General features: G+C 39.0%; 1 protein-coding gene across 3 annotated transcripts in view; it reads left to right on the top strand.

Moving 5' to 3' along the window:
* The window catches only part of TTC29 (tetratricopeptide repeat domain 29), a 111,468-nt gene that overhangs the window by 38,851 nt on the left and 45,181 nt on the right, over positions 1 to 27,436 (top strand). For all 3 annotated transcript variants that reach the window (XM_081926117.1, XM_081926116.1, XM_081926118.1), the window contains exons 7-9: positions 12,315 to 12,527; positions 15,843 to 15,928; positions 27,209 to 27,300. In XM_081926117.1, coding sequence (XP_081782243.1) covers positions 12,315 to 12,527; positions 15,843 to 15,928; positions 27,209 to 27,300 — 391 coding nt within the window. The remainder of the gene's footprint in view (positions 1 to 12,314; positions 12,528 to 15,842; positions 15,929 to 27,208; positions 27,301 to 27,436) is intronic.

The following is a 27,436-nucleotide window of genomic DNA, read 5'->3' as shown; positions in this document are numbered from 1 at the left end:
GGTCAGGTTTCCCCAACCGCGGCCCTCCAGATATTTTTGACCTACAACTCCCATGATCCCTAGCTAGCAGGACCAGTGGTCAGGGATGATGGGAAATGTAGTCTCAAAAACATCTGGAGGGCCGAGGTTGAGGAAGCCTGGCCTAGGCCAAATCACATTGTAGCTCACAGTGTCACAGCAGTAGCTGACAAGAGGAAGAGCAAAGCAGGCACAGTTTCTTCTCTGGGAGTCCATGTGCTCGCACATCCGAGCTAAGCCATGGTTTAGCTTCTTGTTATGTACAAACCAGGTCAGCAATAGTTTCATAGTTCTAGTTGCATTAAAAATTGAAACCATTTTCATTAGCCTATGAAGTTTGACTTGAGAGGTCAATGTGAGAGTTTCTGCAGTATGTTAATGTGGAATGTCTTTGGAGACTGGTACAATTCCCTGCCATTCCATGACCAGAGGGAAGCACCCATAAATCCAGAATGACAAGTCTGAAGAGCAGACTGATGGAAATACTTATTGGATAATTCAGTTCATCTCTATGCAAGCACAGGGTTTTGCTTCCTGTACAAAGATTGTAATCTTATTACACTGAAATAATATATTGCTATAGGTATTGAACTGACAGTTATTAGCTTGAATTGATTCCACATTGATTATTTGTATCTTCAATTTAAATGAATAGGATGATGAAATCTACAAATAGGCCTATGTGACAAAATGATATGTATGCTGATGAACAAAAGTCATATTGTTGTTAACTATGGTAAAAATGCATACATGCATGCAGCTGAACTATAGTGGAAATTGGAACAAATTGAAAGGATTTGTCATGCTGCATTTACTTATACTGTACTACTGTTTGGCTTTTTGTTACAACTATATATTTATGTTTTAATATTAGGGAGGGGAAAAACAAGAACAAATCTCCCTTTTTATAAGACTTTGTGTAAACATTTCTTAAACAAATAATTTAGATGCAAGCAAGTACAGCTGAATTACCCCTGTATGAATGCCTTTTCAGCATTCTGACTAACACACATTTTTGTAGTATTTTGTAATTGTAGTATTTTGTAATTATTTTTGTTTTCATAATTTTTAACTTTCAAAAATCCTAAAAATATAGGAAAACTGTAGCAGTTTTAATGATGAAGCTTTTTCATTATACCTTCTATCGTTTTAAGTTTAATATCTTAGACAGTTGACATGCAGTCAAAGGTTTAGCTAATCAGTTCAGTTCGATTTATTGCGTTTAACGAGTAGCCATTACACACACAAAAATAATAACAAGAAGAAGAATACTGCTGATAATAGTGGTTTACATTTCTAATTAGTTCTAATTGATACATGAACCCTATCATCCTCTGATCACCACTTTGGGCTCCCTAGCCCACAATCTCAAAAGTTTGCCTTGTGTTCCCCAGCTCCATTGATGTTGCTGTTCCAGAGCTTCTTCCGCACTTACCTCATACATGAGCATTTCCTTCAGCCTCGTTTTCTCACTGGCCATCAACTTATACATGGTACAAGTTGTCCCCCTTTTCTTCAAGGCTTATATTTCCCCCCCCCCCCTTCCTGCTTCTAAGGAAGTAAAATTCTGTGTTGTGTGTATGTGGAAATCTTTGCTTGGTGTGCCTCTGCTTTTTAGCAAGGAAGTGAAAAGTGGAAACCTATGATCAACAGGGACAGCCTAGACAGGGGAAGGCAGAGACTATTTATGTACTAAATGTATAGGCCACTCTTCAGCGCAAGACGGTATACAATAAAAGGAATAAAATCATCCAATAAAACAGTATATGAAATCAATACAAATCACGAATTGGCCGAGGACAAGTAAAATTGGTTGACAGGGCTTTGCTTTGATGAGCCAACTAATTTTGGGAGGCATTCCCTTGTCGTTTCTCTTAACGAAACAGGGCAAGGTAAAATGAAAAAGGAAGCTGTTTGTTTTTTTACCACACCACCATTATACACTCTCATATTCCTCAATTCCTTGCATGGTGACAGCAGTTGCCCTGCCGTCAGTGGAAAGGAAGACAGAAGGGAAGGAATAGGGGCAGCTCGTGTGTTGATGGGGAGCTGCTCCATTCATCTCTACGGCTTCTGGAATAAGCATAGCCACTTCTTGCCTTTCTGAAAGTTTGGAGTCCAAGTTGCAGGCATTCATGGCAACAAAGTGTTTTTCTTTTCGCTGGAAGCTCAGGTGGCCTCGGCCTCCTCCTCAAGAGCCATCTTCTTGAGCCTCTTCCCTCACACCCCTCTTAAGGGTCATTTCTTCCTTCCAGCGATCTATTGTTGCTCCCACACCCCCAGCTTCTCTCTGAAGTGAGGCAAAATAAGCTGAAGTGAAATCAGTAACAGCACTGCAGATAGGAAAAGATAATAAAACTCTAAATGGGCCTGCTGTCTAGCTGTCCTGCATTGTAACACAGTCACTTCCTTCCTGAATATTCCCTGTCATGGAAACTCCTCATTGTCATAGGTATAATACAATACAGTGGTACCTCGGGTTAAGAACTAAATTTGTTCTGGAGGTCCGTTCTTATCCTGAAACTGTTCTTAACCTGAGGTACCACTTTAGCTAATGGGGCCTCCTGCTGCCGCCGCCGCACGATTTCTGTTCTCATCCTGAAGCAAAGTTCTTAACCCGAGATACTATTTCTGGGTTAGCGGAGTCTGTAACCTGAAGCACCTGTAACCCAAGGTACCACTGTACCAATATCAAATTATCATGATTGAGCTGATTATTAGGGTACCGTTATGTTAGCTTTCTTGTCTGCTATATACCGTATTTTTCGCCCTATAGGACGTACTTTTTCCCCTCCAAAAATGAAGGGGAAATGTGTGTGCGTCCTATAGGGCGAATGCAAGCTTTCGCTGAAGCCTGGAGAGCGAGAGGGGTCAGTGTGCACTGATCCCTCTCGCTCTCTAGGCTTCAGGAAGCTATCTGCAAGCCTTGGGAGTCCGCGGGAGTTTCCGCCGGGCTCCCAAGGCTTGCGGATAGCAGGCTGTTCTGGGGGCTGGGGTCGGGGGAAGCTCGGGCTTCCCCCGCCCCAGCCCCATGCCTGGGGGGGGGAATATTTTTTCTTTATTTCCCCCCCCCAAAATAGGTGCGCCCTATGGGCCGGTGCGCCCTATAGGGTGAAAAATACAGTACATATCAATGCATACATAATATTAGAAATGAAAATAAATCTATCATTCATCATAAATGTATGTTTGGTCTTAAGCACTAAAGTTCAAGGTCTTGTGGTTGAAAAAATATAGTTACAGCATGCTCTTTTCTCTTTACTTTTGACGAGTTTCTTGGGCTGAAGTTTGCTCTGCAGAACGTCCAAAGCATGAAGTCCACTGAATTCAAGTCCACTGAATTCAAAAGGAAACCTGGGGGGGGGCGGTTTTCATGTGGGCCCCATGGACTGCTTCCCCATGAATTGCTCTTGTGCAATATGCCCCAACACCTTTTTCTGAAGTCAAGGGAATTTTAAAAGCAGTCTGTGGGTCTGAAGGAACAGCTTCTGAAAAGGAAACACTGTTTAAAAAATTTAGGTGCCCATTTGGATCATAATTAGGTCCCATCCCTAAAGTCTAATATATCTTTAAACAAGGCTGCAATTGAAATTTATTAAAACTTCAAATGAATTATTTCATTGCTTTTTTAAAATTCATTTTTCTACATTTCTCTTTTAAGTCTGTTACTGACACCGCTGCTTGTATTTTACCTGTCTGTTTCTGTGGTATTTTAATTATTTATTGTTTAATGAGTAGTACTGAGATGAAGCTTCATTCAAAGCTGCTTTCACCCCCCAAATTTTTTTTTTATTTTATTTTTTTTTTTTGCTTCAAAGCTTCGCAAGGCATTGGAATGCTGCATTGGATCCTAATGTTCTTGTTAAACAGAACAAACTTTTGGAGAGGCAAAGTTACTGTTAGTTCTTTGCAGAGGAGACCTTGGTTTTAGAGATGCCCTTTCCATTGTCGCTATGGAATTATTGTCTAGGGAATAAATGACTGTCTGTAGAAGAATTAATGCGGTGAATTAATGTGTAGCTAGGATCCTTGTTTTTTATATCTATTTATACATTATTCAAGTGTAATCTTGGAAACAATCCAGCCAAACATTTGCAGTCACCCTGGTTTTAATAGAATTAAGCCTTAAAGTTCCCCCTGGTTCATTAAAATGGATTTAATATTACTTATTGATGGCTGGAATGTATAGCTAAATTCTTAGGTTTTGCAATGGCTGGAACTGATAGCGTATCTGCAATGAAGTAGTCAAATGGTATCTCAAACAGATACTCTGGCAGTGAGACTCCAGATGTCTTACTCTCTTGAATGTATGGCAGATCACCAGAAGAGGGAGCTACTGCCTTGCTATCTGAAGTGTTTGAGTGTCACCAAGGCAGCTGAGTATTACTTGCTGACCTACAACTGTCAAGTGACATAAGGGGCCAATAGGATTTCACCTGACCCTATAAAGCATCAAATTCTCTAGCCAGTTCTCCAGTCTAAGCAGCATTGCAGTCAGAAAAGGCTGGGTTGGTATAGTACATATACGTACTTGCCCCTTGCTTGCTCTGCTTTACCTTGCTTGCCTGTGTAATTCAAAATTATTATTATTATTAATAATAATAATAATAATACTCCGTCCTCCCTGGCCAAAACTGGGCTCAGAGCGGCTAACATCAAATGTATAACACATTAACATAAAATCAGGTAATCATTTAAAATACATCCTAAAATCAGATCAGGATCAGAATAAAATCCAGAATAAACTGGTCTTTTGTCCACACAACCAGCCCTGACATAAAATGCACTTGTTTATTTTAAGGAAATGTAACCCACAGTTCAATAAAATTTGCAGGGCAGCATACCAAAAATTAAAAACACAATAAAACAAATCAAAAACATATATTATCCTGTTTTGCATGTGACACTAAGCCAAACCACAACTTAGTGCAAATGGGCAAGATCCTGGAGAAGAGCAGGTGCTTTGCCCCTGCCCCATCTTTTTGCTGCTGTACCACATTGTCTTGGCATGTTGTCCGAATCCAGGTTCATTGTTTAGTTTTCTCCACAATAATAATGAGCTGTAACTAAGTTTTGACCAATGATTTACAGCTTGTGGATTGTTCAGCACAGCTAAACCTGCATGCTCATGTGTTTCCTCTATGTTGTGGTCTGGCTTAGCATGATGTGCAAGCCAGGCCAATAAAATATAGTAAATGCAGTAAACTCAAATAAGTATAACAAAAAACAAAACTGGCCAAGATAAAACAGATCAAATTGAATTAAAAGGGCTGGGAAAATAAATGGCTTTGCCTCGTTGTGTCTAAATGGCATTGGAGTAGATGTCAGGCAGGTATCTCTCCCTTATCTAGTGGCAAAATTCCTGATTAGAATTTCTTGTCTGGCAACATCTCTTGCAAGTCTCTCTTGCAAATCTTCTAGTATGCTTCTATTTCATGAGCTTAGGCAGTATACACTTGACTTTATTGAGTTTCTGATTATTTTTGCTCGTGATTTGGGCTGTTAGTTTGATATGAAGCTATTAATAGTGTTGGCAAAATGAAAGCCAATGCATTTGGTAATAGGACTTGCTTACTATTAACCATAGGAAGAAATGGGCAATATACTTATTTTGTGCTTTCTAAAATCCCATCCACTTTTAAAAACAGGTACATAGGGCGGTTTGGTGCCACTAACTGTACAAAATTAATTTAAGACGCCAAATAGAATGTAAATATCTCAAGCATTTAAACTGAGTTCAAGCCCTTGCATTAAATTTGAATCAGAATAATATTGTTCACTGTTGGTTCCTACTTGTAAATAAGCTCACTTAAGTTACTAGCCTGCAGGGGATGGTATATGTTATGTACTGAAGTTCTCGTCCTGGACCAGCAGGGGGATACCATAGATAGTTTTCACTCAGGTCCACATATGCAAATAAGGAATTGAAAGTGACGCTCAGTGATTGGATAGTTACAGAAAGCTGTTACTCTTGCGTTGTAGTGGAGCTCTATATAAGCAGGATGGCTGAACCCTTCAGTTCAGTTCTGTTCTGGCCTGTGAATAAACAAGAGCTGTTTGAAGAATCGCTGTGTCGTCTGATACGTTCACCCACAACTTAACAGTATAGGAGAATCTGTATTTCCCCCAGCAAACCTACTGTATCTCTGTGCTTGGGCTGGAGGAGAAAGCTGAGCAGAGAGGAAGGATAGAATACCCAACCTGCTTTCTGTGCTGTCAAATCATGGAATATTATTGTGATTTTGAGGAGATTTCTATGGTAATATGGCAATGCTGCTTTCATGCCTGCAAATCTGGGGGCCAGGGTGCTTTAAGGGGTTAATTCTGTTTCTTTTATAAAATGTTAAGTTTCTCACAGCTAAGTTATATGTTGAGATGGAACCTTGTGGGAATTTTAATCTCTATGATGGGTTTCTGCTGATCCCATGCTAGCACCTGGAACTGACAGTATATATTAGTCTTAGAAGTTATCTATGTTGGCAGTCTCCCAACACCCTAACAGTATATAAGCCTCTAGACCAGTGTTTCCCAACCTTGTGCCTCCAGATGTTTTTGGCCTACAACTCCCATCATCCCTAGCTAGCAAGACCAGTGGTCAGGGATGATGGGAATTGTAGTTCAAAAACAGCTGGAGGCACAAGGTTGGGAAACACTGCTCTAGACCACCTCTGCTAGGTTTTTAAAGATTTATAATAATCAGCATATGCCATAGAAAGCAGAAAGTGTGGTGTACTGGATGAGCTCCAGTTTCAGGAGTCATGTCTGTAGCTGATAGGGTTGCTGGCAACCTCAAGGATGTAAGCATAATTGTAACGCTTGGTAGCTTTCTTTTTAGCTATTTAATATAATATTTAGCCTTCATTTCTATGTTCATTGTGTTCCGAATTCATAAAGAAAACATTTTGCCCTTTGGCGGATGCCAGCATGCAATTCCTCCTTGCCTATGGCTACCAGGTGAGTGCTTAAACACAAAGCTTCTAGTAACTCTCACTGCTAACAGATTTTAGAACTGTGTGTTATTATTATAATTATTATAATTTATTATCCGTTCTTCACACTAAGGTCCCTGGGTGCTTTACAACAGATTAAAACACAATGTTAAAAACTCTTTAAAGTAACTTACCATCACAAGAAATAAGGTGGGTTCTAAAAATATACACCTCAGGTGTCAAAAGCCAGCGTAAAGAGGTGTGTCGTCAGCACTGTAGTGTATAACAGCTTATTCCACCAGATACAGATTTTAGAGCTGCTACAATACTGTATAGTAGCTTATTCCCCCAAATATAGATTAAAATTGTAATAAAATGTTATTGGCTCTCTCTCAATTTTAGCTTCTTTTAAAGTTTCCAGTACAATGTGGACAATATAAAATTAAATGTGCTTTCTATCATAATGCTGCTGAACAAATGCGCCACATAGACATGTCAGATTATTTTTACACCATTGTTTTCAAGTGGGTTATTTTCATTGCAAAATGTAAAGTCTAGCAGAAAAGGAAATAATTAGTTTCTCTCGATATTGCTGAAACATGGAGCTAGAACAGGTCAGTCGATGCATCTTGCAGATTGCGACGTTTTGAATTACCTGAATAATACTTGAAGCAATCTTTGGACCTAATTAATGTCAGTTTGTTACATACAGACCTAAGAGAGATTTGCATTTATTTACTTATTAAATATCACATTCTTCCAATCATCCGTCTTTATTTTTCTGTATTGTAAACTTCAAATTTGTGTACTGTTTTCTTAAGTGGGGTAACTCTTCTTTTTCTTCCCCTGCCTTCAAGTAATCAATGTGCTGCTGAATGAGTTCATTTTAATGCATTCAATCATGCCTCTAATGTTTGTAGCTTACGGGCGCAGGCATCAGTAATGCAGGAATGTTATATGGCTTTAGTTTGGGCCATTTCATAAAATATTCATGGAATCAAAAATGTGCATCAAAATAGCGTCTGGGAGAATTACATTTATGTGCCTGCTTTTATGGCAGCTTCACATTTAAACCCATTTGTGTTAATATCTAGTCAATCTTTCTGCTCAAAAATAGTGCAGAATGATAAAGATCATATATATCCTTTTTCATTCATATTTGCCTAAGATAATTCTTTCCTAATAAAAATTTACACTTTTGCAGTTATATAGAAGAATAAGTGTAAAGAAAAATAGTATTCAGAAACTACAGAGAAGAAAAGTATTCAGAAACCAAAGAGATCTATGTGAATATGCATAGATTTACATTTACATCATATAGTTCGGGGGGGGGGAGCTATACCTGCCACCCTCCCAAAATCAGGAAGGATACATTGCAGTTTAAATGTAGCCCAGATACCAGATTATTATTCAAAATGTAAACTCTTTTTTAAAGCCACAAATCTTTTGCACTCACATTTCTAGTTTCTATGAAAAATGAATTATTTACTATATTTAATTCATTTTAATATATGAGTATTGTCTTTCCATTAGTATAATAGTTTAGAATGGGGACCCCCTATTGAAAGAAGCTTGCAGTTATACAATGGCATTTCAGCTATTAAAAAACAAAGATTAACTGATTGATTTGATGCTGTGTCCTGGGGGCCTCTTAAATTATAAGCATTTTTAGCAATTCTTTAATTTCTGTTAGTGATTCGTGTAATGGTATGTAAAATTGCTGTGTTTTCCATTTCAAGCGTATATGTTTGTGCTGATCAGAAGGTCGGCGGTTCAAATCTGCGCAACGGGGTGAGCTCCCATTGCTCTGTCCCAGTTCCTGCCAACCTAGCAGTTCAAAAGCATACCAGTACAAGTAGATAAAGAGGTGCCACTGTGGTGGGAAGGTAAACAGTATTTCCATGTGCTCTGGTTTCCATCATGGTGTTCTGTTCTGCCAGAAGCGGTGTAGTCATGCTGGCCCAGAAAGCTGTCTGTGGACAAACGCCGGCTCCCTCGGCCTGAAAGCGAGATGAGCATTGCACCCCATAGTCACCTTTGACTGGACTTAACCGTCCAGGGGTCCTTTACCTTTACCTATGTTCATGCAATTTAGGGTGATATTGCTCAGGTAGCTCCTTTTAAATGGAATTGCATTTCTCTTCAAGGTGTTTGGAATACTTTCTACAGATTTTGTTTAAACAGGGGGAGGGGCGAGCAGTGAAGTCAAAGGTTTTCAAGCATGCCTAACTCTTCACTGGTTTGTAGTGAGTATATTTGGGTCTGATCCTAATTCCTGCTGAATGAACATATCATAATGTTTTCTTTTCTTTTTTCCCCCTTTTCCTTTTTTCCTTCGCTCATATTTCCTCCACAAGTGACTGTGCAACTTTTAAAACACCAGCTTTCTTACAGAATAACAATGATATAAACCCCTACCACACCTATGGTTAATTCTGGGATTCTCTGCAGCTGGTTTCCTAATAAAGTTTAATCAAAATTATAACTGATCAGTCACATATGACCATCACAGCATCTATACAATATGGGATCTGTTCCCCGTTCCCTTGCTTACCTGTGTGAGGTGCACTGTCCTGGCACTCTCACTTGTTGGAGTGGATTTTGGTGTTAGGTGTTCATGTCCAGAGGCCAAGACACACTACCTGTTAGGCCCCTAGTATTAACAGCATGCTCGGGTTCCCATGGGCCATGTGTGTTGTGAGAGCAAGCTGTTTTGTGAAAGTGCTCCCCTGGTGTGAAAAGTGCCTTTTCTCCATAGTTTCCTCTCAGTCCCACTTTATGAACTCTAAGCATTGGTTGATACTATGTGCCCAATCACCTGAGTTATGGTCTCCTTGTGAGGTTTATATGCAGGTGGTAGAAAATGTTGATTGCGTGCTGAGTTACATCACATCCTAAGCTTGGTCTTGGTGAGGTGGGCAGAGTGAACATTGATACAGAGACAGCTATTTTTTTTAATTCTCCCTCCCACCCCACTGAAGTCAATAGAAGGGAAATTTCCTGTGCCAGGTTCAGGGCAGGTGCAAAGTTGTGCCTTCAGGAGTATAGCTACAGTATAGCTTGAAGAGGTCCACACCTTTACCAATACATCTTCAGCAGTGGAATGGCTGGGTTGATGGACAGAATATCATGAGTATTGTGCCAGCATATGGCTTCCACCATATTTTATAGCCTCTCAGTTGGCATAGCTGATGGTATTGGATTTTGTCCACAGCTGACTTTCTTATCCTAATCCTATATTTTGTAGTTCTGAATACATTGATGTTTTCATCTATATTTGATCCTGTTATCAACTAGTGTAGCAGAATTCTACTAGAAAGGCCCTATAGTTTAATTATTTGTGATTTGCTCTCTATTAGCTCATCACAGTTCTGACTATAAGGATTAGGTTTCTAAATGTGTTCCTTTAACCATCTAAACTAAAAATCAGATTGAGAGAGAATAAAATTATTGATATACCTGGTTTCTACAATTGCAGTCAAAAAGTCACTATATGTTGGAAAGCTTTCTGCAACTATATTTCTCACAGTAGGCCCTTAGTGGAAAAAGAGTAGACACAGATGCTTTATATATGTGACTCTTGTGTGGCATTTAGTAGCATTTCCCCCCCATAGTCTGTTAATTTTTAATTCAATTTCCAGTCTTTCTTTCAAAACTCCAGTGGGTAGATTGACAAGCTAAATATGCATGAATCAGAATGCCAGAGTTTGCTTTGAGGAATTGTCTAGAAAGGCCCAGACCTTCTACCCATATATGGAAGAGACCTCAGTGATGGGGTCTCTTCCATATATAATCTCCATAAAAATGTATATTCAACATCTGAGAACTCACTTTTGCCTGTACTTCTCTCCCAGGTCTCAGATCAAGTTTCTTGATTGAAATAGTTCATTGATCTGAGCCACTGGATCACATTTTCTTTTACTGATATGCAATAAATTCATATTGTTGCACTCAACTGATTTTACTCCTCACATCTCCCAACCAATACTTGCCTTGGGGTGGGAAATTATATTTTCCAACTTCTTTTATTAGTGGCTGCTTGCTTGGGATCTCTATGATGTTGACATAGTTGTCCAAAGTAATCACTTGGAGATTTCTTCTGTTTTCCATTGAACTTCTGAGGGCATATTTTTGAAGAGCATGTCTAAAAGCATATTTCTGGGGACAATATCATTTGTGGAAATAATCTGTTTCTCTCCAAGATTTACAGCTGACTTTACAATGCATGGACATGGACAGTGTTAGTCTCAAAAAGACTATATTTAACAAGCAAGATCAAAGGCAGTGGAACAAACACAAAAAAGTTATATGCTCAATAACAGAATATAAATACTTCTTTCAATTAAATTTTCCCTGTTGTTAGCTGCAATTTTATAATGAAACTATAGATAGCAAGTTGAGTCATATGTTTCAATCAAGTTAGTGAGTGTCTATGCCTATTGGAATGAGTTTACCCCTAGATACATGTGTGTTTCATCAAGCTAAGTTCAGTTCAGGGGCAGATGTGTGTGGATAGCCTTAAAGATTCTGACAAGATGTCAGAGCCTTTCATCCTGGAGAATCATGTGCACAAAAGACCACTAAGCAGCAGGGTTGGAGAAATAGTGCAGTCTTTTCAAGAACAATAGCTTTAAAAGTATTTAAATTCATTAGTAAGTACTGATGATTAATGATCTACTGTCGGCTTTTATTTCCAGTGAAGTCCAAATTAAGAGGAACACACAGTTCAAGGTGGGCCTGTATAGACAATCTTCTGAAGGCTGTATTTGTCTGTAAATCATTTTTATTTGCTTTGCAAACTGAAACTAATAACAAACAAAATAAACATGTAATTACTTTATATTGTATCCAGGTCCTAACTATTACTGCCAGGATATCTCTGTACAAAGAAATATGTAGTGCTCTATATTACAAGTAGCTGCATTCTGTGGGGGGCTACATTCTGAGGCACCACGAATGTCGGTGAAATTGTGTATAATTGAAACCCATTGAAAAAGCCTGCAAATGCTCCACCCCACTCTGCTCCCGTTCTTCCCTTTTAGTGATGCTTCAATGAATCTTTATGATGTTTCCGGTCACTTTCAGGTTTGGCGCAATGCACAAATACATGGTCGCACAGATTTTGGACATGCGTAAATGGAGAGCTGCATGTCTGTTCTTCCAATATTGCTGTAGACACACCCCAAATTTTTGTCTTTAAATTGGCATATCAAAATATTGTCCCTTTATCATAATGTTATTCTCAAATATTGTGCCTTTAATCAGTAAGTAATATCCTATTGGGAGTAGCTAATGATGAGAGTTCTTCAAGAATATTTTGTAAACTACGTAGATGCCTTATCATTATGACTGGCTTACATTCTTCAGGTCAGTTCCTGAAAGCCGCAGAACATTATGAAGCATTCTATCAACTGACAGTGGGACGGATATGGAAAGATGATACAGGCAAGACTCTCACTTCACTAGCCTGTGAGCATCTCTGGAGAATTTACACATTACTAGCAGACAAAATGCTAGGAAATAAAGAACACCAACAGGCCATCAGAACTCTAATAAAAGCACTTGAAATGGCAAAAGAAGGTGGGTAGAAAATAACACTCCTGCATTTCTCTCTTTAATGTGCAGGCCTGTTCTTTCCCAGGAGTAAAGTAAAAAACATCAAGTGTTTGGTGATTATTTTCTATGAAATTCAAGACAAATGCTATCAATATATTTCTAAATCTTGTTGTAAAACAGAAGTACCTACTTGCTGACAAGTAGGAATCCATTTATTTCTTGAAAGCTTTTAACACCAAAAATGCAGTCTCCTGAGAGTACTTTTGTAAAACAATGAGTCCATAATCGGAAGTAAGGTCACTGGCAGCACTGCTGGTTGCGGTTCTTCACTGATTATTCACTGTTACTTGGCTGGCATTCCTTATTGGACTGTCAGCTAATTATGAATATTACCTCATTTGTTTGTATCAGAGCTGATAAGCTTTTTCACCTTAGTGAAAAGTGACTTTCTTAGTGACTAAGATAAAAGCTTGATTATTGGGTAAAGGGTTTTGTGCTGCCTTTGGTAAGGGTTTCAGGAAACCTGGAAAGTTTAGAGCACGTTTGTTTGTTTGTTTGTTTGTTTTAGTACCAACTGTATTTATTTATTTATTTATTTATTACATGCATTTATGGCTTGCCCTTCAGTAAGCAGTCCCAGCATAGGTTGCACACAGCTGAATAAACAAATAAAGCCAGACAATGCTTATCAGTAAGCCAATAATTAAAACCAATTTAAATAGCAAACAAAGCCTGGGCAAAAGGATGTATCTTGTCACACCAAGATTTGCCCATTAGAAGAATTGTGTTTCTATGTCTCACATACATGCATGCATACACTTTAACTTACTCACAGAATATCAAAATTATTGGAGTGTTTCCTCAAGTGATAAATTGATTTAGGTAGATAATATATAGTCTTAATCTCCTTCATGCAGAAACTCAGCTGCATGGAGACTGCTTTGCTGTGGCGCTCACTGTTGGTTATGCTGAAGTAGAGCAAAGCTTCTCCTCCCTCCAGAGGGGAGGAGTTGTGAGCGGGAGCCTGTTCCCGTGTTGGCAGGGGGGCGTATTTGGCCCCCTGCATCATTACCCGGCTGCTGCGCTGCGCCCGTCAGCCAATAGGGCTGGCTTGGGGGCGGGGTTTAGCCATTTTCAAGCAGCCGTGGCAGCACCATCCCCTCATTCTGCCACCAGTTGGCACCAGCCTCTTGGTTTTTCGCTTACCTCGTAGCAAATCGTCACAACTTTTCAGGTATTGGCAGTTAGGCATTGTGTTGTGTGTTGGAGGGCAGGTTGTAGCCATCACCTACCTCTCCCCTTTTTGGGGTATTCCGTTAAAGGAATCCGGCTGCTGTGGATCCTGTCTGATGCCCTGCTGGTGGCTGCTGGTGCATCAACAAGCTCCTCCCACTGGTTGTTAACCTTCGGATGACTCCCCGCTGAGCAGGGTGGAGTCATATGTAGATTGTTTGATCCAGTGCCTAAGTCAATACCACTCACATGCTGTAACCAATAAAGTTGTGGTCTTATTTAGTCCATTAACTAAAATACATGTCTCCTTGTGTCTTATTTATCCCTAAGTGGGTGGTTGCAAGTATCAAAGGTGTGGTCATTTGCATAGGTCTTTCCCACTTGGTGAGCTCCCGTCTTTCGGTCCCAGCACCTGCCCACCTAGCAGTTCGAAAGCACCCTTAAGGGCAAGTAGATAAATAGGTACCGCTTTATAGCGGGAAGGTAAACGGCATTTCCGTGTGCTGCACTGGTGCTGGCTCGCCAAAGCAGCTTCGTCATGCTGGCCACGTGACCCGGAAGTGTCTCCGGACAGCGCTGTCCCCCAGCCTCTTAAGTGAGATGGTTGCACAACCCTAGAGTCGGACACGACTGGCCCGTACAGGCAGGGGTACCTTTACCTTTACCTTCCCACTTGGTTGGTCTGCCTTCCACTGAAGCAGGGTCTGCTCAGCCTACTTCTAGTCTGCAGCCAAATATTGGAGATAGTATAAGTTGTGGAAACTCTTTGGTGATCAGCAGTTGTACCATTTCAGCTGAAAAGATTCTGAGAGAAGAAGAGTGGGCTCCATACTGCACACATTGCACCCAGATTATGGATAAATACCTACTATCAAGAAGATCTTGACTAATCAGGGTACTGCTATGACTTTCACATCTCACCAGTACTTGGTATTCAAACTTCATTTTCTCCTTGACATGGGAGGAACTTTGCACTCAGTCTGTTTATGATTGTAGATTATTTTAAAGAAAACAGTGCTTCCCTTTTTTTGTCAACCTTTGTCTAAAGATTGTTCTTCAGCATGCTTTTAACAAAAAGATTTGTTCTAGAGATCATTGGTCTGAATGCTGATATTTCTTCCTTCTACAGAAATCCTAATCCCCCCCTTCGTAGTTGTATAGTTGTGTTATTTAAACATATTCATTTCAGAAGTGTGTAAATATTAGGGGCTATGCTACTAATTGTTGGTTTTGTGCAGGGGCTCAACAGTTAACTAGTAATTGTAAATTTCACAGGCATGTTTAAATGGTTACCTTTGTTGTAATATGCATGGAAGCAGCAGAGAGTATCCAGTGCTTGTTCTAGACCCATTAAAATTAATGACAATTATTAACTTAGGCCCATTAATTTCAGTGGATTTACTCTAAGAAGAACATAATTGGATACAACCCAAAAACGTTATCCTTAATTGAACTACCACTTCTGTGCCTGGAATCAGGGCAGGCTCTAAAAACCTGAGATGCCCTGACCCGCTAGAATCCCTTCCATTAGTTCTCCTACTTGCATATGGAGGAACCCTCCCTGCTGGATACACAGAGATTGATAAAGCAGCTCGCTCCCAGCTTCTGCTGGAGCACAGCTTGTATTCTCCTGACACTACAGTTCTCACGTAACCTACCTGGTCACTGCTTGCCATTGACTAAAACAGGAGAAGGCTGCTTTGTTATGGTATTGCTTGCTGATAACTTACATCTACAGAAAATGTAGTGTGGTGGGAAAGTAGCATTCATGTAACCTCCCAGCAGCTTCCCAGAAGAAGGAGGCAGTGGGGAGGTCCATGCAGCGTGAACACACCGGCAGGAGCACCATGCCATCCTCCCTTCTGCCTCTTCCTTCCCCCTCTCTTGGTAAGCAGCAGCTTCTCAGGAGGTCAAGGGAGCACCACCATCCCACCACAACTGGTGTTCACAACTGATCTACAGGTTGAGGAGATAAGTAATAATAAAGTATTAATGTAAAAACATGATATTTAGAAATGCATATCAAGTACCAGGCATCGCATTAGTTTTTAAGCTTTCTGATGATAAATCTTAATGATAATTATTGCCTTGATACCTCTTATTTAGCGGGGAACAAAAAGATGGAAGGAGAAGCTGCCTACTGTTTGGGTCTAGCATATCATACAGTTGGAGAAGAAAAGACAGCAATAGAAGTAAGTTTTTTAAAGAGTTGGTTCATTACCTAATATACATTATTGAACTTACTATTTAAGCTATCATATCTGTGGTGGGTTTGGTTGTATATATTCTCTTAATGGATTGAATTCTGAGAAAAGATAAAACTGTTAGCTCGGTAACTTAATTCTATGTCAATTCTTAGTTTTCAGACAGCTCATTTTGTATACAGACAACCTAAGATAATTAAATACAAGCACTGGAACTGGTTTCTAAGAATGATTGAAGTAATTCTCAATTGTATTTTTTCTCTGTTGTTTCAAAATAATAGTACTGCAAAAGACTCATTAAGTGAAACCCTGAATTTTCAGATATACCTTATAGCAGCTTATAAACTTTCCTTCCTGCTGTTTTAATACAGTTTTCCTGATGGCCATAAAGCTGAATTAGGATAAATAAATGAAAACAAGCATTCACAGAAACAGATAGAGCTAAAAATCTATTTGAACATTTTCCCCAGGTGTCAAGCAAACTTTTTCAAAACAGAAGCAGGATTTCCCACATTGTTAGGGTCAAAATCAAACTTGAGAAGCTTTGGTGAACCCAAAAGAACATTGCTGTTGCTTAAAGGTTACCATAGTCTAGTTTTTCACTTCATGGGATTAGAAGTTTGACACTCCTTTTTCAGTAGAATACATTGAACATACAAACTTTGATTAAAATAGCTAGTTAGAATACTTTTTACTGTAAACAGTGTAATAATCAGAATTATAATACAGAGGAAGTTAAAGTCAAAGTTAGTCCCTATTATTATTATTATTATTATTATTATTAGTCATGTCACGCATGTTATATAATATATGTAATACTACACATGTTATCTAATATATGTAATACTAAATGTGGTATGCCATTTAATTATAATATCCCCACAGAAGAAATTTACAGAATCGTAAAAATAAAGTGCAATTCTTACTAAGAAAAAGTGCACAGTGAGGAATGAAAAATGTTTTATAGAAGCCTTTAATCCTCAACAGTGATCAATATATATACAGTGGTAAAATATCTGCTGTTTTCAATTCCATTGAGCACATGTGAGCTTTACTATCCAATTAGAAATCATTAGCTTAAAATTTACCCTTCTGTTCTCAGTTTAATGGTCCCTTTATCCAAGGGGAGCTCAGATGCTTACAGAGATGAAATCATTGCATTCTGCTCCCAGAGGACTACTGGTTATCATTACTTGTAACATGCAGACAATACTGCTGGAAGCCAGTTTGCCACATGGTAATGTGTAGTTCATCACCAGCTTCTGTAGCATGCTAAAAGGGTCTTGCCACACAGCATGGGACTATTCAGGTATACACTCAGGGGTCTCAACAGTTATTTTCCTGCTTTGCATCAGAGTTTTCATCTTCTTTATCCCTTTGTTCTGTGGGCCACCTCAAGCAGACTCCTTCTGGGAGAATCTAAAAGGCACAGCTTTTTTCAGATGCCGTTGCCTCCAATTGCAGCCTGTCGTCGGTTCCTTTTGCCATTTTGCTATTACTCTCCTTCCACAATGCAAACAGTAGAGAAAACAAAGGTTCGAGGTAATCCACCTGAAACATGAGTTTTAAAAGGCGACACTATTATATTGCCTGATTTAAGTACAGTTATGTGCCCACCTTGTCTAAAGAATGGAACTGGATTTTCTCCCTTGAGGTGTTTAATGATTGATTGAATGATATGTATTCATTACAGCAAAACTGACTTTAAGTGAATACTTTAACAAATGCAATTTAAGCCATCTCTGTCACAGGAGGGAGTGTGCCTCTGAATAATAGTTGCCAGGGAACACAAGTAGGAAGAGCGCTGTTGCTCTTGTGTTATGCTTGCAGGCATCTGGCTTGCCACTGTGAGAACAGAATGCCAGACTATATAAGCTTTTGGTGTGATCCAACAGGTATCTTCCTCTGTTCTTCTCCTGTTCCCGCTGCTTGTCTGGAACCTCGAGAACAAGGAAGCGGTTAAACACAGGACAGGCCACAGCACATGGGTGATGGGCTGCAGTCACCTTCAGCAAAACCTGTTGTCCATTAAGCACATGTATTAAAGCATCCTTTACTCAAATATGAATAGAAATAGGCTTGTGTATTTGGAGCAAGTTGAAATATAGGACGTAATGGCATTTAGGAATGACTGGAATTCGAAAAGATTATAGTCTGTTTCTTAGTCACAAGAGGGTACTGGATCCTGGTGTTCTGAGGTCTGCCTCCCCAGCTGGTTGGCACTAGGTGAACTAGTATTAGAAGGTGGGTTTCAGAGACAGGGGTCTATAATGCACTAGGGAAATATGATCAGATATCAACCCTGCAGCCAGGACAGCCGCTTGGGTACACGTCAGGAATAATGCACTCTAGCAGGAGGCCTTGGAAGATGACTCAAAAACTTCAGCTTATGCAGAATGTGGCAGTTTATCTGGTAACAGTGTGGCTTAATTCTGATTGTTTTGGGGAGCACTGATACCCCATATGCCCCCCCTTAATACTTAAGATTTTCTTTTCTTAAATCTACAAACTCCTCTTCCTTACATGCACTTCTCACTTTATACTACATTTCCTTTTGACCACAGAAAGTCCAAAGGGAACAGATATTTGTCACCAGAGCTGGCCTTATTCTGTTGCTCTTGCTGTTCCTCACCAAGGTGGCTGTTGTAAGTTGGCATTAAAGCAGTAATCAGTAAAGTTCAAGCTTGTTCTCATTTGTGCCACTTTCTCTCCACCTTCCCCATGCTGACATCAGTTAATCACCAGCACACATTAGAAATGATTCTCCTGAGAGAGGAATGCATTGAAAGAATGAAGAAGGCCACTCTTTTGCAACTCTGACCTCTCTGATTGTCTACTCTACTGTACTGTACAGTATATAAAACCACCAAAGTTGCTTCTGATAGAAGCTAAAGTCATTTGCATGTTTTAAAATGCTTTGATTGGACATGGGTGGCGCTGTGGGTTAAACTACGGAGCCTAGGACTTGCCGATCAGAAGGTCGGTGGTTCGAATCCCCACAACGGGGTGTGCTCCCATTGAACGGTCTCTGCTCCTGCCAACCTAGCAGTTCGCAAGTGCAAGTAGATAAATAGGTACCTCTCTGGCGGGAAGGCAAACGGCGTTTCTGTGCACTGCTCTGGTTCGCCAGAAGCGGCTTAGTCATGCTAGCCACATGACCCAGAAGCTGTACGTCAGCTCCCTCGGCCAATAAAGCGAGATGAGTGCCGCAACCCCAGAGTCGGTCACGACTGGACCTAATAATCAGGGGTCCTTTTACCTTTTTATGACGCAATTATAATCTGAATTTTGTTAGAATGACCTGCAGTTGTCTGATGCCATGTGGATGATTACACCTGGTAACAAGGAGCTTTGTAAAACATGTAGTAGATGTACACCTTAGATGAACAAAGTGTTTTTTTCATTACTAGGGAGTCATTCAGAAAACTGACTTGACTCTCTGATTTGACGTTCGTTATGTGCGGCTTTGAAGGTAGAGTATTGTTCCTTTCAGATGCATCAGACAAATAAAGATAGCTGTGTATGTAAGCAGGTGGTCTGAAAAGCTGTATCTGTTGAATTTCTGCCTTATATTTATTTACCACTGCATTCCAAGTGAGCTAGTTGTACAATTAAAATTCATATACAGGCCGATTCAAGCAACCCTCTTGTTCTCCCTGCCTCACCTGCCCATCTAGGTCCACTTGTGTACATCCTGTGTTTATAAAACAAGCTGTAGATGCTGTGCAACTTCCTTTTAAAAAGGTTCACAGCCCATGACTACCAAAAAGACTTTTCTTTATTAGGAGGAAAACATGGGCTTTTTGGATCCTTCACTGCTGATATTGGGTTTGTTATGGTATGACAATGTTTTTAGTTTTTCAATTTTAGGTGTTTTAAGTAGTATTTTTATACTGTTGTGTACTGCCCTGAGTCTCTTTGGGAGCAAGGACAGTATATAAACATTAATAAGATAATTTATTATATTATTAACCCTCTCCTTGCTTTCCATTATAGATATGGTAGCTTTCTCTTGCTTTGCCCTTCATTCCTGCCAAATTAATTGCCTTAAAAAGTCTTACTAGGGGAGGGAAGAATCAAGTGCTAGAGGGCTACCAGTAGCTTAAATGATGCACAGGAATTCACCATCTGTTACCACTGCCAACTTTCTCTTGATCTCTATCCACAGCTCTCTGCCCTATGACATACATGTTTTTTCCACCCTGCACGGCTGTTCTTCACGTAGAGAAAATATAATACGTGATGTAGAACCAACTTAAATATAGCAATTTGTCATCCCCCTGCCTACACAAAGTAGGGTTAACAGAGAGCCAGGATACCATGTTGGGAGTGGTAAAACACAACTAGCTTTACTTTCCTACTTGCAATCTCTAGCCTCCTTGCACAGCACCGCCTACTGGCCTTGTGCTTATACAGCTAACATCACAATAGAGTGATCCAGCTGATTGAGGAGGGTCAGATTACTCTGTCCTTGTTCTGCTGATCTACATACTTTCCATGCTAAACATGGAGGAAGGAAAGTCATTTCCTCCATGAGTAGTGTAAAAATCCAGTCTGCTAACCGATTAACAGGATTGTAGAAAAAATGCAGGCTAGTAATTTTTGTGGGCTTGTTTATATGGCTGGTATATAATGTGTACCAATGTAAAATTAAATAGATTTGTTTCATATTCTCGCTTTACTTGCAAACACTTTGTCGGTGACTTTTAAAAGCAGATAAATATAAATCGTTTAATAAAATTTTGCAAATAATTGAGCTCAAATTATGTTTATGTTCAAAAAGTGGGAGTGTTTCCTCATTCTATTCTGCTGGAGTTCATCTGATCTCAACTTTTAAATATGTTTAAATTTTACTTATGAATTTTAGTTGGGCATTTCTTTCACAATAAAACCGGAAGTATTAGTTAAGCCTGCTCATTCTGTCACTTTATTTTAAAGAGACATGTATTTCATAATTTCAGTTCTAATCAGAAACGTTGATAGTAAACAGTAAAATAAATAAACCGGCCATTCCATACTGTGAATGTAGTAATATCAATATTTAAACTATTATTGTCTGAAATCTTTTTATGATTGCATGTAGCAATAATGCCAATTCTCTCCACTGTTTTATACACTATGATATCAGCTACTAAACATCATAAAAGTATTGTATTTTATCATTTAAATGTGCCCAAGATTCAGTTTTTATTTGCATGTAAAGGTCTAATTTTTTATTGTCAATAGTACAGTGAATTTCTTGCAATTCTGTGGACTTAACCTTTGCAAATGCAAGCTTTTATTGATTGAGAACTTTTCCTTCAACGTCAGTAGTTTTGAAAAAAGAAAGTGATTATCCAAATCACATTTTTTTTTTTTACTTAGAAATGCTTCTGCCTGTATTGTTTTATTCCCTTATCTTAGGGAAAAACTGACATATTATTATTTTATGGATATTTACTGCTGGAAATGACAACATTCATTTTAGAGTATTGAAGTCAATCAGCAAATATCTATGAAACCTTCAGTTGCTGATTGGCTTCAGTAGTCCAAAGCTTATGTTTATATTCCCACCAATTAAAACACACACCATGGTATCAACAAAGCAACATCATCCTGACAGCAAGGTATATAAGTGTAGGCATATTAGTGTGATAAAAGCAATTCAGACATCAGGATCACAGTGCTGCTGTAGAAGAGCATGCATTTTTACTTACCCGAATCTTCAGGCACCTTGCATCTAGCTCATTGTTTTCTTCGCTGTCTTTGAAGAATCTCCCCCTTTCAGAAATCCTCTCCATCTGCTGGTGTTTGTGTGTGTCTTGGTGGCCCTTATGCTGCCCATCATATTGAAGAATCCTCAAGGTGAAGGATGGTAGCCTCATCCCTGCTTCCGTCTCTGCACTGTTTTCAGGCTTGTCACTGCTCAGTACTCAGCGCCACACTGGCTTGTTTTGTCAATAACCATTTATTTGTTGCTGGAGTAGTAGCAACCATTACATCTGACCTCCCTGTTTCATCAATTATGGATAGATTATTGGATGTGAACATCTGCAAAAGCTTGCTGCTGAATTCACCTCCTGGCTGGGATTAGATAAAGTATTAAACTGTTGTTTATTGTCAGGCCAAAACTCTACTGGGAAGCCAGGGAATTCCAAGACCAGCAGATTCCCCATCAGCAAGCACCAAAAACTGTTTACTGTTGCCACTGTTTCCCATAAGATCTTAGCATTTATTATTTACACTTATTACTAGTTGTTATAACATACTTGATAAAAGCTCTTGGCAGGCCTAGCATTTTGAGCCATTGTCACAGCTGTCAGGACAGAAAGCATACATAAATTGCTTTTGCCTCTTATATCACCTCTGCAGGATAACAGACGAAGCCTCTTCAGACTGTCACAGCATTTGTACTTAAATATTCACCACATTTGCTGGCTGAAAATATTAGGTTCCAGTTTCTAAGGGGGAAATTATGCTAAGCTTTAATTTTGTTTAAAGAAATGAAGCCCATGTTACTCAAGATTTGAATTTAAGTAGATTCTGAGCTATCCGTATTAATCTAATGTACAAAGTTACTGGAATTTGTAAGTAATTACTACAAAGATAAATACTGTATATGTTGTTGAAATAGCTTAGATTTTATCAGTATTAATGTGCATGCTGGTACATAAAAATAATAAGAGAATCAGTGCAGTAAAGGCGATAAAAGAAACAAAAAATATAGTTCAGAAGTGCCCGTAGTTCATTTTAGGTGCCATATTATGTAGCCTATTCATTTCTGCTACTTATTGAAGAAAGTTATAGCCAGCTATGACAATAAGAATAGATGTAGACATGATGACTGAAGAACATGAGAAACACAATATCCATGTTCACGTGTCCTGCTAAGAGCATAGTAGAATGCACACAAGCAGGAATGAGCCAAAGCAAACTTGCCACCTTCTCTTCTCCTCCTATATAGCTAGGCAGTGGCGTAGCGTGGGGGGTGCAGGGGGGGGCCAGCCGCACCGGGCGCAACATCTGGGGGTTAGGGTTAGGGGGCGCAAATCCATGGGTTAGGGGGTGCAAATCCATGGGTTAGGGGGCGCAAATTACTTGCCTTGCCCCGGGTGCTGACAACCCACGCTACGCCACTGTAGCTAGGAGAAGGAGTTTGGAAGCTTTTGATTCTATGTTTGGTTAGCCACAGCTTGATCTGATACTAAAATTATCTAGCAAGTGTTTTGAAGCACCCCTAAATCTATCCAGCTTTTGCCATGATAGCCAGCACCTCAAAAAGAAGTTTCAGTTTTGACCTGGAGAAGCTTCAAGGCAGACTCCATTACAGAAAGCCAAGCTTGCTCCAAACAAGGTGAGCTGCAAGAGAGATGGTAAATTCACTGTCGCCTTACACAGTAACCTCTGCCATTCCTCCCTCATCATTTGTAAATTTGGAACCAAGCAAAAGAGCATCAGGCTCATAGGAGCATTAAACCAAGATGTGGCCACCCAAATATTACGCCTTCCTCCCCACAACTCTCACATTTACTAATCAAGAGCCTGAGGGGCTCTTGCCAGAAGTGCCCCAAAGATGTTAATCTCTTTTTCCCATTTTACCTGGACAGCAGAATCTAGAAACAATTTTGCAAACATGTATTTAGACAAACTATTCCTGGCTGACATCATTTTGCTTTTTACACCCATTCACTGTCATCTTTGGTAATTTTCTAGCCTAACTCAAGCATAAGAGGTGGTGCCTTTCACCATAATATCTAGGAATCTTTCAGAAACCAAGGAAACCTCACCCCTCTGCCTAGAAACTTTCCTGTGGATTCCCCCCCCCCTCCATTCCTTTTGTTGCTGATGGGGTGTTCTGACTTCCAACACACCAAAACCCAGCATCACAGTACAAGGACAGGTATTAACACTACTTCCTCTCCAGCAAGCCCATCAGCTGGCCAGACCCTATCTCTCCCCTTCCACTACCTTGTGCTTTCAAGCCCCATCATTTCTCTTTTTTTTTCTTTGAGAGATTTCCTGTCTTTATTCCCCTTGCCATGCCCCAAACTCTTCCAATTGCTATATTAGAATTCTTCCCCTAAAATATTTCCCAGACTCCCACAAAATCACGACCCAAACATTCCTTATTCCCAGACAACCTCTCCATCCCTTTCTATAAAGAAGCAATGCAACTCAGCAACCAATTTTTGCCTTCTGGTACCACTTCACCCCCATCAGTGAAATCTACTTCCTCTCATTCATTTCATCCTCAATTTTCCTGGAAAAATTCTGGTTTTCCTATGGAATGCTTCTTGAACTGGCTTTTAGTTTCCTAATATCAAACTAATATTAGTGTACTTTGTAACATAAAAGTTTATTCTTGTATTATTACATAATTCTGTGAAAATTGGAGGGGGAATGAATGTGGAGAACAAATCAAATATTCTAATATTTGAAAGCGGAAAGATACATTATTGTGCATTGGTAGATATACAATTGTGTGAAATGTCAGCACTGGGTATATCTAGGTATTCAACATAGTAGTATATTTTATATATCTACAGATACTTGACAGTGGCGGGATATGTTGCCTGGAGTAATGTCTATAAAGTACCCAGTAACAAGAAGTTTGAAATGCAAGAGATGAGGGGGTTGCAATGTTATGTTGAGGAATGAAAGCAATTGAATGAGAAAGATGGAAATGATGTTTTAGGGTAACCAAAATAATTGTAGTAGTCATGAAGACTTCAGCAAGAGATACTTTGAAGCAGAAGACAAATAGTACATTAGAAAAAAAAATATGTAGTCGAGCTTGGCAGATTTGTACACGGGCTCTTATAAAATACACTAGAATGGTCAAGGATGATGAAGACAGATTTATGGATAGTGGTAAGGAAGAGTGTTTCCCTTCTCTGCTGTAAGACAATGCCCACAGCTCAAATGTTGGGTTGAAGCTGACCTCCATCTTGAAGTCTGACCTTTGGAAATACATATTTAATGCTAAGACAACATAAATATAATTTAAGGCTACTGCTGGGTTTGAGTATTCCAAACATTTCTTCTAAAACAGATTATTTCAGACCTCATTTTATACCACTCCTGTCTGTACATCGGGAGTTGTTGGTTTTTTTACTTTGTTTTATTTCATTCAGCTGGAATGCTCTGTTTCAACATTTGCTGTGACTTCTTGATACTGCTAACATATTTCCACTCTAGAATTGCTTTTGCTACAGGCAGTGGTTTATGCCTATGCATTGGAATGTGTATTTCTATCCAACATACCATTATTAAGCCTTGTGAAACATAGCTTCTCTATGCCAGGATAGGGGGGAATAGACCAATGTGGAATGTGCCCACATTTTCATCATTATATAATGTTTATTATATAATAATGAATATTAGTATATCTTATACATATATGATATGTGTAGATATTATACATACTATATATGTTTATTTTAAAGGCATTGTACAAACCTAGAGAAATGCTTGTTACCCAGAGTTGAAATTAGTAGTATTTGTAATATGTATTGTTTGCTAAGATAATTAAGGTTAAAAGCTAAATTCTGAAATAAATTAAATTCATTTTTAATACATAAGATTAGATCCAGACATTGGTCATACTTGGAGATGATTCACTGAAATCAGTAGGACTTAAATTAGAGACTTCTCTAAATATGACTGGCTCTTGATCCAAGCCACACTCCTTTACAGTGTTAAGGAAGAAACTTTTCAGAATGTTAGGATTGGCTTTATATGTATCTATATTTTAGCATTATCCATTTTCCTTCTGATGCCCTGCATTATCCATAGGTCCAATCCACACTAACTATAGGGCACAGGGAAGAAATCTGCTATATGTAAAGAACGAGAAAGATGCTGCTACCTATTTAGAAATGTTTTATTGAATATAATATAGATATTCCAAAAAGAGGAACAGGATTCTAACATGGCCACACTTAAGCTGTTTGGTGGATAGCAAGGAGGCAAGGTTGTGGCAGTTGAATACGAAAGTGGCAGAAATTTCATTATGAACCACATTATGAACTGTGAAAGACTGCAAGAACACAGAGAATTTGTTCAATAAACTGCTTCTAGAGTTATGTGATGCTCTTGTCACAGAAGTTAGATCTTTACCTCTACTTTATCCAACACTTTATTCAATACTTTAGACATGACCACACCCCCTTACAAGCTTCCTAGTGCAGTGTTGCAGTCTTTTAAATAGTAGCAGCTGACACGTTCCAAGCTGTCAGCACTGCAAAGGTGAAGTATTCTAGCTCACATGGATGAGATCCAGTTTAGCCAACCCTTAGAAAAGATTGTCATATGATGTGTACTAGTTAAGGTTCATTTTGACTGGGCTGCATGTGCTCCACTTAAGGTACATCTGAACATCAGTGAAGCCTTATGGTTTGCATAGATTTGTCCAGCATGGTTTGCATAGATTTCCTGTTCGCTTCCCATCCCCCCATTAAACCTCGTAAATGACATTCACTAATCCTTTCTTGAAAATGTGCAAAAAGGATTTCCATAGATAGTCTTTGGAGAGTTCTTGTGTCCTCATGTGTGTAATAGATTGGGTCAAGGTACTAAGAGGGAGGGAGGAAAGAATGAGATTTCATTATATATACATGCTTTCCTGCGACTCATTGAAAACATTGGGAAAGGAATTATGCAATACAGATTATGTGAGTGTTTAAATTAAATTAAGTTCATATGTTTCACTGTGGCAGCTGTAATCCTTTGTTTACAGAAGAGGTCACATTAATAGACTACATTCTAAATGAATATTAACAAATCACTTTTGTGCAAAGATTATTAGAAGTGCATACAATAAATTTGTATACAACAGCTTGTTTTCAAGTTTACCCTTTTAAATTCTATACAATCTATTATAACGGATTCCTCTGGACTATTATAAACCAAACAAATACATAGTAACTATTACAAGGAGATTGTGCATTTGAATGATTGATGCCAAATCTGGGTACAACTAATGGAATTTAAGGATGTTATCTCATAATTGCCAAGCATGTATGCACAACTGGTAAATTGTATAAATTGCTTTGTTAACTGAAATTCATGTATTTAGCTTCTTATTAGGCTAGAACAGTGATACATTTTCATTAAATCAGACAGTTTGTGTGTATGCGTAATGTTTACAGAGATGTGAAACAATTATACAAAAATCCTTTATGCAAATGCTTTCACATAAATGCTGTCCATTTTTGTGCCACAATGCGGACAAAAGGTTTCAAAGCATAAATTGCTAATAGTGTTTATATCTTCTTTTTTGTCTCACAGAAGCTAAATACTTATCTGGAAATATCCAAACTACTGGGAGATTTTGCTGGTTTAGGGAGAGCATATCAAGCTATAGCTCAGGTCCTGGTAAGGTAGGTTAGTGCCTCCTTGTCTTACTGTCACTGTAAATTCATTCAACTGTGAAAAACTTAAATTGTTGGATGTCTGTTGCTTCCCATTACTGACTGCTTAAATTTTAAGCAACGGCCTGCTTTTCCACATATGGCT

The sequence above is a fragment of the Podarcis melisellensis genome (assembly GCF_964234715.1).
Source record: "Podarcis melisellensis genome assembly, chromosome: 9".
In the NCBI taxonomy this organism is placed as follows: domain Eukaryota; kingdom Metazoa; phylum Chordata; class Lepidosauria; order Squamata; family Lacertidae; genus Podarcis; species Podarcis melisellensis.
Note: the sequence above shows the minus strand (reverse complement) of the source record. Positions and strands in the feature narration are given on the sequence as shown.